Below are 10,287 nucleotides of genomic sequence, written 5' to 3' on the forward strand. Positions count from 1 at the left end.
CTGTCCCCTGTCCCCTGTCCCCTGTCCCCTGTCCCCTGTCCCCGGTCCCCGTCCCCTGTCCCCTGTCCCCTGTCCCTGTCCCCTGTCCCCGGTCCCCTTTCCCCTCTCCCTGTCCCCTGTCCCCTGTCCCCTGTCCCCATCCCCTGTCCCCTGTCCCCTGTCCCCTGTCCCCTGTCCCTGCCCCTGTCCCCTGTCCCCTGTCCCCTGTCCCCTCTCCCTGTCCCCCGTCCCCTGTCCCCGTCCCCTGTCCCCGTCCCCCGTCCCCCGTCCCCCGTCCCCGTCCCCTGTCCCCTGTCCCCTGTCCCTGTCCCTCTCCCTCTCCCTCTCCCTGTCCCTGTCCCCTGTCCCTGTCCCTCTCCCTCTCCCTCTCCCTGTCCCTGTCCCCGTCCCCCGTCCCCCGTCCCCTGTCCCCTGTCCCCTGTCCCCTGTCCCTGTCCCTCTCCCTGTCCCTCTCCCTGTCCCCTGTCCCCTGTCCCCTGTCCCTGTCCCTGTCCCTGTCCCTCTCCCTCTCCCTCTCCCTGTCCCTGTCCCCTGTCCCTGTCCCTGTCCCTGTCCCTCTCCCTGTCCCCTGTCCCCTGTCCCCTGTCCCTGTCCCTGTCCCTGTCCCTGTCCCTGTCCCTGTCCCTGTCCCTCTCCCTGTCCCCTGTCCCCTGTCCCTGTCCCTCTCCCTGTCCCCTGTTCCTGTCCCCTGTCCCCTGTCCCTGTCCCTGTCCCTCTCCCTCTCCCTCTCCCTCTCCCTGTCCCCTGTCCCTGTCCCTGTCCCTGTCCCTCTCCCCTGTCCCCTGTCCCCTGTCCCTGTCCCTGTCCCTGTCCCTGTCCCCTGTCCCCTGTCCCCTGTCCCCTGTCCCCTGTCCCCTGTCCCTGTCCCTGTCCCTGTCCCTGTCCCCTGTCCCCTGTCCCTGTCCCCTGTCCCTGTCCCTCTCCCTGTCCCCTGTCCCTGTCCCCTGTCCCCTGTCCCCTGTCCCTGTCCCTCTCCCTCTCCCTCTCCCTGTCCCTGTCCCCTGTCCCTGTCCCTCTCCCTCTCCCTCTCCCTGTCCCTGTCCCCTGTCCCTGTCCCTGTCCCTCTCCCTGTCCCCTGTCCCCTGTCCCCTGTCCCTGTCCCTGTCCCTGTCCCTGTCCCCTGTCCCCTGTCCCCTGTCCCCTGTCCCCTGTCCCTGTCCCTGTCCCTGTCCCTGTCCCCTGTCCCCTGTCCCTGTCCCCTGTCCCTGTCCCTCTCCCTGTCCCCTGTCCCTGTCCCCTGTCCCCTGTCCCCTGTCCCTGTCCCTCTCCCTGTCCCCTGTCCCCTGTCCCCTGTCCCTGTCCCTGTCCCTGTCCCTGTCCCTCTCCCTCTCCCTCTCCCTGTCCCCTGTCCCCTGTCCCTGTCCCTGTCCCTGTCCCTCTCCCTGTCCCCTGTCCCCTGTCCCTGTCCCTGTCCCTGTCCCTCTCCCTGTCCCTGTCCCCTGTCCCTCTCCCTGTCCCTGTCCCCTGTCCCCTGTCCCTGTCCCCTGTCCCTGTCCCCTGTCCCTGTCCCAGTCCCTCTCCCTGTCCCTGTCCCCTGTCCCTCTCCCTGTCCCCTGTCCCCTGTCCCCTGTCCCTGTCCCTGTCCCTGTCCCTGTCCCTGTCCCCTGTCCCCTGTCCCCTGTCCCCTGTCCCTGTCCCTGTCCCTGTCCCTGTCCCTGTCCCTGTCCCCTGTCCCCTGTCCCCTGTCCCTGTCCCTGTCCCTCTCCCTGTCCCCTGTCCCCTGTCCCTGTCCCTGTCCCTCTCCCTGTCCCTGTCCCCTGTCCCTCTCCCTGTCCCTGTCCCCTGTCCCCTGTCCCTGTCCCCTGTCCCTGTCCCCTGTCCCCTGTCCCTGTCCCTGTCCCTGTCCCCTGTCCCCTGTCCCTCTCCCTCTCCCTGTTCCCTGTCCCCTGTCCCTGTCCCCTGTCCCTGTCCCCTGTCCCCTGTCCCTCTCCCTCTCCCTGTCCCCTGTCCCCTGTCCCTGTCCCCTGTCCCCTGTCCCTCTCCCTCTCCCTGTCCCCTGTCCCCTGTCCCTCTCCCTCTCCCTCTCCCTGTCCCCTGTCCCCTGTCCCTGTCCCCTGTCCCCTGTCCCTCTCCCTCTCCCTGTCCCCTGTCCCCTGTCCCTCTCCCTCTCCCTGTCCCCTGTCCCCTGTCCCCTGTCCCTGTCCCTGTCCCCTGTCCCCTGTCCCTCTCCCTCTCCCTGTCCCCTGTCCCCTGTCCCTGTCCCCTGTCCCCTGTCCCTGTCCCCTGTCCCCTGTCCCTGTCCCCTGTCCCTGTCCCTGTCCCTGTCCCTGTCCCTGTCCCTGTCCCTGTCCCTGTCCCTGTCCCCTGTCCCCTGTCCCTGTCCCCTGTCCCCTGTCCCCTGTCCCCTGTCCCCTGTCCCCTGTCCCTGCCCCCTGTCCCCGTCCCCCGTCCCCTGTCCCCTGTCCCTCTCCCTCTCCCTGTCCCCTGTCCCCTGTCCCTGTACCCTGTCCCTGTCCCCTGTCCCCCGTTCCCCGTCCCATGTCCCTGTCCCTGTCCCTGTCCCTGTCCCTGTCCCTGTCCCCTGTACCCTGTCCCTGTCCCCTGTCCCCCGTTCCCCGTCCCATGTCCCTGTCCCTGTCCCTGTCCCTGTCCCTGTCCCTGTTCCTGTACCCTGTCCCTGTCCCCTGTCCCCTGTCCCCCGTCCCATGTCCCTGTCCCTGTCCCTGTCCCTGTCCCCTGTCCCCTGTCCCCCGTTCCCTGTCCCCTGTCCCCTGTCCCCTGTCCCCCGTTCCCCGTCCCATGTCCCTGTCCCTGTCCCCTGTCCCCCGTTCCCTGTCCCCTGTCCCCTGTCCCTGTCCCTGTCCCCTGTCCCCTGTCCCCCGTTCCCCGTCCCATGTCCCTGTCCCTGTCCCCTGTCCCCCGTTCCCTGTCCCCTGTCCCCTGTCCCTGTCCCCTGTCCCCTGTCCCCCGTTCCCCGTCCCATGTCCCCTGTCCCTGTCCCCTGTCCCTGTCCCCTGTCCCCCGTTCCCTGTCCCCTGTCCCCTGTCCCCTGTCCCTGTCCCTGTCCCTGTCCCCTGTCCCCTGTCCCCTGTCCCCCGTTCCCCGTCCCATGTCCCTGTCCCTGTCCCCTGTCCCCCGTTCCCTGTCCCCTGTCCCCTGTCCCCTGTCCCCTGTCCCTGTCCCTGTCCCTGTCCCCTGTCCCCCGTTCCCTGTCCCCTGTCCCCTGTCCCCTGTCCCTGTCCCTGTCCCTGTCCCCTGTCCCTGTCCCCTGTCCCCTGTCCCCTGTCCCCTGTCCCCTGTCCCTGTCCCCTGTCCCCTGTCCCCTGTCCCCTGTCCCTGTCCCTGTCCCCCGTCCCATGTCCCTGTCCCTGTCCCCTGTCCCCCGTTCCCTGTCCCCTGTCCCCTGTCCCCTGTCCCTGTCCCTGTCCCTGTCCCTGTCCCCTGTCCCCTGTCCCCTGTCCCCTGTCCCTGTCCCCTGTCCCCTGTCCCCTGTCCCTGTCCCCTGTCCCCTGTCCCCTGTCCCCCGTTCCCCGTCCCATGTCCCTGTCCCTGTCCCCTGTCCCCCGTTCCCTGTCCCCTGTCCCCTGTCCCCTGTCCCCTGTCCCTGTCCCCTGTCCCCTGTCCCCTGTCCCCTGTCCCCGTCCCTGTCCCCGTCCCTGTCCCTGTCCCTGTCCCCTGTCCCTGTCCCTGTCCCTGTCCCCTGTCCCCTGTCCCCTGTCCCCTGTCCCCTGTCCCTGTCCCTGTCCCTGTCCCTGTCCCCTGTCCCCTGTCCCCTGTCCCCTGTCCCTGTCCCTGTCCCTGTCCCTGTCCCTGTCCCTGTCCCTGTCCCCTGTCCCCTGTCCCCTGTCCCCTGTCCCTGCCCCTGTCCCCTGTCCCCTGTCCCCTGTCCCCTGTCCCCTGTCCCCTGTCCCCTGTCCCCTGTCCCCTGTCCCCTGTCCCCTGTCCCTGCCCCTGTCCCCTGTCCCTGTCCCCTGTCCCCTGTCCCCTGTCCCTGTCCCCTGTCCCCTGTTCCTGTCCCCTGTCCCTGTCCCCGTCCCCTGTCCCCTGTCCCCTGTCCCCTTTCCCTGTCCCCTGTCCCTGTCCCCTGTCCCCTGTCCCCTGTCCCCTGTCCCCTGTCCCTGTCCCCTGTCCCCTGTCCCTGTCCCCTGTCCCCTGTTCCTGTCCCCTGTCCCTGTCCCCGTCCCCTGTCCCCTGTCCCCTTTCCCTGTCCCCTGTCCCCTGTCCCCTGTTCCTGTCCCCTGTCCCTGTCCCCTGTCCCCTGTCCCCTGTCCCCTGTCCCCTGTCCCCTGTCCCCTGTCCCTGTCCCTGTCCCTGTCCCTGTCCCCTGTCCCCTGTCCCCTGTCCCCTGTCCCCTGTCCCCTGTTCCTGTCCCCTGTCCCTGTCCCCTGTCCCCTTTCCCTGTCCCCTGTCCCCTGTTCCTGTCCCCTGTCCCTGTCCCCTGTCCCCTTTCCCTGTCCCTGTCCCCTGTCCCCTGTCCCCTGTCCCTGTCCCCTGTCCCCTGTCCCCTGTCCCTGTCCCCTGTCCCCTGTCCCCTGTCCCCTTTCCCTGTCCCTGTCCCCTGTCCCCTGTCCCCTGTCCCCTGTCCCCTTTCCCTGTCCCTGTCCCCTGTCCCCTGTCCCTGTCCCCTGTCCCCTGTCCCCTGTCCCCTTTCCCTGTCCCTGTCCCCTGTCCCCTGTCCCCTGTCCCCTTTCCCTGTCCCTGTCCCCTGTCCCCTTTCCCTGTCCCTGTCCCCTGTCCCCTGTCCCCTTTCCCTGTCCCCTTTCCCTGTCCCCTGTCCCTGTCCCCTGTCCCTGTCCCCTGTCCCCTGTCCCCTGTCCCTGTCCCCTGTCCCTGTCCCCTGTCCCCTGTCCCTGTCCCCTGTCCCCTGTCCCCTGTCCCCTGTCCCCTGTCCCTGTCCCCTGTCCCCTGTCCCTGTCCCCTGTCCCCTGTCCCCTGTCCCTGTCCCCTGTCCCCTGTCCCTGTCCCCTGTCCCCTTTCCCTGTCCCCTGTCCCCTGTCCCCTGTCCCTGTCCCCTGTCCCCTGTCCCCTGTCCCCTGTCCCCTGTCCCCTGTCCCTGTCCCCTGTCCCCTGTCCCCTGTCCCCTGTCCCCTGTCCCCTGTCCCTGTCCCCTTTCCCTGTCCCTGTCCCCTGTCCCCTGTCCCTGTCCCTGTCCCCTGTCCCTGTCCCCTGTCCCCGTCCCCGTCCCCGTCCCTGTCCCTGTCCCTGTCCCTGTCCCCTGTCCCCCGTTCCCTGTCCCCTGTCCCCTGTCCCCTGTCCCCTGTCCCCTGTCCCCTGTCCCCGTCCCCGTCCCCGTCCCCGTCCCTGTCCCTGTCCCTGTCCCCTGTCCCCTGTCCCCTGTCCCCGTCCCTGTCCCTGTCCCCTGTCCCTGTCCCCCGTTCCCCGTCCCATGTCCCTGTCCCTGTCCCCCGTTCCCCCGTCCCCTGTCCCCTGTCCCTGTCCCTGTCCCTGTCCCTGTCCCCTGTCCCCTGTCCCCCGTTCCCCTGTCCCCTGTCCCTGTCCCCTGTCCCCTGTCCCCTGTCCCCTGTCCCTGTCCCCTGTCCCCTGTTCCTGTCCCCTGTCCCCTGTCCCCTGTCCCCTGTCCCCTGTCCCCTGTCCCTGTCCCCTGTCCCCTGTCCCTGTCCCCTGTCCCCTGTCCCTGTCCCTGTCCCTGTCCCCTGTCCCCTGTCCCCTGTCCCTGCCCCTGTCCCCTGTCCCCTGTCCCCTGTCCCCTGTCCCTGTCCCCTGTCCCCTGTCCCCTGTCCCCTGTCCCCTGTCCCCTGTCCCCTGTCCCCTGTCCCCCGTCCCCCGTCCCCCGTCCCCTGTCCCCTGTCCCTGGTATAATCCTGGATTCCCCAGCCTCTTCCTGACACTACTCTGCTCCATTCCGGGCTCCATCCTGAAAAATCCCCTCTATGCCCCAAATCCCACTCCCTGCCCCTTTTCCTGGACATGGGATTGAGCGCTGGATGAAGGGGTCTCTGTAGAACGGCCTGGCATCCCTTCAAGTATCTTTGATTGGCTGAATGAACAACATATTGAAAGAGAGAGAGAGAGAGAGAGAGACAGAGAGAGACTGGTTGGAGGGGGGAGAGAGAGAGACTGGGGTGCGAGAACAAGAGAGAGTGAGTTAGAGAGATGAGGGAGGCGAGAGAGAGGCTGTTAGCAAAGAGAGAGAGAGAGAGAGATTGGGTGGGGGATGAAGGGTGGTGGGGGTGTAGTGTGTGTGTGAGTCAGAGAGAGAGAGAGAGAGACTGGTTGGAGGGGGGAGAGAGAGAGACTGGGGTGAGAGAACGAGAGAGAGTGAGTTAGAGAGATGAGGGAGGTGAGAGAGAGGCTGTTAGCAAAGAGAGAGAGAGAGATTGGGTGGGGGATGAAGGGTGGTGGGGGTGTAGAGTGTGTGTGAGAGAGAGAGAGAGAGACTGGGGGAAAGAACGAGAGAGAGATTGGGTGGGGGATGAAGGGCGGTTGAGGGGGTAGAGAGTGTGTGAGAGAGAGAGAGAGAGACTGGGGGAGAGAACGAGAGAGACCAGTGAGGGGAGAGAGAGACTGGGCGGAAAGAGAGAGAGAGAGAGAGAGCGATACTGGGTGGAAGGAGAAAGAGGAAAGAGAGAGAGAGAGACTGGGGTGAGGGAGTGAGTGGGATAGACTAGGGAGGAGAGAGAGGCTGGGAGTAAAGACAGAGAGAGAGAGAGAGAGAGAGAGAGAAAACGGAGGAGAGAGGGAGATGAGAGAATGAAAGAGAGACTTGGGAGAAGAGAGACTGGGATTAAACAGTGCTCGAGACTGGAGGGAGGGAGTGAGATAGAGAGCAGAGGGAGGAGAGAGAGACTGGGGTGGGAGAATGAGAGAGAGACTGGGGTGGGAGAATGTGAGAGAGACTAAGGAGGAGAGAGAGAGAGACTGGGAGGAAACAGAGAGAGAGAGAAAGATACTGGGTGGTGGGGTGGAGAGAGATATATAGAGAGAGAGAGAGAAGAGGGGTGAGGTAGAGAGAGAGAGAAGAGAGTTTGTGAGGGAGACACAGAGAGAGATAGAGTGGGGTGGAAGGAGAGCGAGAAACTGCAGGGGGAGAGAGACAGACAGACACAGAGAGCGGGAGAGAGTTTCTGTTTGTAAAGGGACCCTGACCAGGAGTCCCTGAAGTTAATATTTTCCCACTGTCTCCCTGTTAACTGCTCCAACTCCTGATGTTCGATGGGATTTTGATTCCCTCTGTCCCCTCCCAGAATTCCACCCTGGGACACGCCCCTCCCATGTGCTGTTGTTTCCACAAACCCAACACCCAATCCCCAGCCAGCCCTGCCCTCTCATTGACCCCTTACCCATCCAGTGCCAACCCATGCCAACTGGGTGGAAAGCACCAAATCCCTCCAAGTAGACAGCTGAACCTTCAACAAATCCCTTTCCCTTAACGTTAAGCCAATCAGATTGTCTTCACCCAAGACCTCCCCTTTTCTTAATGCTCATAAAACTGCCAATCCAAGGGGGAGGCAGAGAGGGAGTGTTCAACCTGCTTAGCATTTCGACATGTTGTCAAAATAGGCCAACGTCCAGTCCCCCGTATCCCCTCCGTGGGCTCATCAATCTGTCAGTCCAGCAAAAACCGATCCCTCCCCTTCACAGCTGTGCAAACAACCCCCTCCAGAGCTAAGCCCCTTTCCGTGCTCTGGAGGTGACATTCTGATGGGAACTGGGGTGGGATGTGGGTGGCGATGGAGGTGGAGGGGCTGCATTTGAAAAAGTAAGTGATAGTGAGATTCTTTCTCTCTCTCTCTCTCTCCACCCCAGACAATTCATCCCAGGTCCCTGATTGACTGCGTGTTGGATGCCACGATGCCTGGGAGACTGCCGAGACCAGCTGCCGTCCCCCTCGTCTGCCTCCTGCTGCTCAGCCTGGTCGCCCGGGGTGCCCGCGGGGTGTGCGAGGCGGGCAGCGCCCACGAGTGCCAGGCGGCGGAGTTTGTGCCTGGTGCGCAGCTGGCGGGGGAGGGCTACGACGTGGTGACCCTGCGGACCACTGGGGCCTTCGTGGTGAACGTGGACACCTGGCGCAAGGCCGACGGCGGCTGCACGCTGTGCCGCAACGAGCTGCTGGGCGGCGCGCGGCAGCGGCTGCCCCTCGCGCTGGCAGACTGGCGTGCCCAGAGCTCCTGCCGACGTGCCCTCTCCAGCCAGCTCTACCGCTCGGCCGCCGAGCTGGTGGAGACCGCCGGCTCCACCCTCACCAACGACTGGCGGGCGGACCTCCGCCTACCGCTCCGGCCGAACGCCCGCATCCAACTGGTGCTGGCTGGCTCCCAGTCCAAGCTGGTGACGTTCGGCACCACCCGCGCCAGGAGCGACCGCTACAGTTTCACCAGCCAGGGGTTCCAGTGCCGCTACTACCGCTACCGGGTGCGGGAGCGGCCCCCCCTGGCGCCCGACTTTGCCCGCTCCCTCACCCACCTGCCTGGCGAGCTGACCAATGCCAGCCGCCCCCTGTACCGCCAGCTGGTGGCCGCTTACGGCACGCACTACCTCCGCTCGGTGGAGCTGGGCGGGAGCCTGAGGGATGTCACGGCCTTCCGCACCTGCCAGCTGGCATCGGGGGGCTACACGGCTGAGGAGGCGAAGGACTGCCTGGCGCTGGAAGCCAGGGCCACTGTGGAAGGGGTGGTCGACGCCGGGGCCGGCTTCAACCGCTGCCGGGAGATGGCGCGGGCCTTGGGTGGCGCTGCCAATGTCCACCAGGCCTTGGGCGACCGGGAGACGGAGGTGAAGGGCGGGGATGCCCAGCAGGGGCGGGACCTCTTCTTCGGCAGCGGGGGCACGGCGGTCTTCGCCCGCTGGGCTGACAGCCTGCCCGCCCACCCGGGCGCCGTGAGCTACGCCCTGGCGCCCCTGCACCACCTGCTGCCCGCCGGCCACCCCGCGCGGGAGAACCTGCGGCGCTACCTGGGCGAGTACGTGGGCGCCAACGCCCTCCTCCAGCAGTGCGGGCAGGGCAGCCCCTGCCCGGCCGGGTCCTACCGCGACCCGCGCCGCCCGTGCTCCTGCCTGTGCCAGGAGGACGGCGGGTTGGATCGGAGCTGCTGCCCCCGGGAGAAGGGGCTGGCCCGCCTGGTGGTCGCGGTCAAGGAGGGCCGGGACCTCTGGGGGGACGTCTTCTCGGGCACCGACGGCTACGTGGTGGTCAGGTTCGGCCAGGCGCAGGCCAGGACGCCCGTGGTGTGGGACGACAACAACCCCACGTGGGACGCGGAGCTCGACCTGGGCACCGTGCGGCTGACCAGCGGGCACCGCCTGACCGTGGAGGTGTGGGACAGTGAGAAGCGGGGGCGCGACGATCTCCTGGGGTCCTGCCAGTGCCCCCAGCTCGCCGCCGGCGCCCGCCCTCACGTCTGCTACCTCAAGTACGGCAAGGTGACCTACGCGGTCTCGCTGAGCTGCCTCCCGCACCTAGGGGGCTCCACCTGCCAGGATTACGCGCCCCGGCCTGACGGCACAGCCTTCGGCCCGCTCCTGCCTGCCGCCCGCCCCAGCGGGACGCCCCCCCTCGCCGTGGTCTACCCTTGACCCCGTCTCCCGAACCCCTGCCGCAAAACCACCAAAGCGCAGCGTCCCACCCTCACCTCCCCAAAGCAGCTTTGGCGCACCCATGCGCCATGGCAAGCCTTGCCCCCCCCCCCACCCACTCTCAGGGAACCTCGGCGGTGTTTCGCAACCCTGTCCTCCCTACTCCCCCCCCACTCTTAAGCTCAAGCATGGTATTGTCCAATTGACCCTCTGTATGAACTTTTTTCCAATAAATATGTTTGCATGACAATTTAGGCTGCAGCATCTTTGGCACACCAGCGTGGCATGGCAGGCCTTGCCCTCCCCCCCCCCCCCCCCACACTTTTGGGGAACCTCAGAGCCCTTTTACGACCCCTCCACCCTACTCACCCCACTCTTAAGTTGGTTATGCATGGTATTGTCTAGTTGGCCCTCTGTGTGAACTTATCTTTTCCAATAAATGTGATTGATCGACAATTTAGCCTGCGTGTGTGCATTCAGTCTGCGCTGGTGGGTGTTGGGTTTGGGGAGGTAAGAAACCAGAGATGATTTCAGATCTATTTATGGAGTGGAACATGACGAAGAAACAGCTTTGACTCTGACCAAACCACACGGTTATAACAACGCATCAGTCTGACAGCTTCGAGATCAGCAACCACAGTTAAAGCCAGTTTACAACGAGAGACAGTTTGCCGTCCCGTAGCTCAAAAGCCTGAATTCGCAATTAAGAACCGAGAAGATCTGAGTTGGGGGGGCAGGCTTTTTCACCTTGCAGTCATCTGGACCCATCTGCAAGAATGTCACCTTTCAAAGGAAGGGGGTGGGGTTTGGGTG

The 10,287-nt window shown here is 65.6% G+C and overlaps 1 protein-coding gene across 1 annotated transcript in view; it reads left to right on the top strand.

The window, feature by feature from the left end:
* Positions 1 to 9,924, top strand: part of LOC122546202 (perforin-1-like) — a 21,927-nt gene extending 12,003 nt beyond the window's left edge. Inside the window, exon 2 of the mRNA XM_087981917.1 lies at positions 7,708 to 9,924. Within this exon, the coding sequence (XP_087838043.1) occupies positions 7,753 to 9,474 (1,722 nt within the window). The 5' untranslated portion in view covers positions 7,708 to 7,752 and the 3' untranslated portion in view covers positions 9,475 to 9,924. The remainder of the gene's footprint in view (positions 1 to 7,707) is intronic.
* The last annotated feature ends 363 nt before the right edge of the window (positions 9,925 to 10,287 follow it).

Source organism: Chiloscyllium plagiosum, unplaced genomic scaffold, assembly GCF_037043375.1.
Source record: "Chiloscyllium plagiosum isolate Xiang-an unplaced genomic scaffold, Cpla_swu_hap1 HiC_scaffold_41, whole genome shotgun sequence".
Lineage (NCBI taxonomy): Eukaryota > Metazoa > Chordata > Chondrichthyes > Orectolobiformes > Hemiscylliidae > Chiloscyllium > Chiloscyllium plagiosum.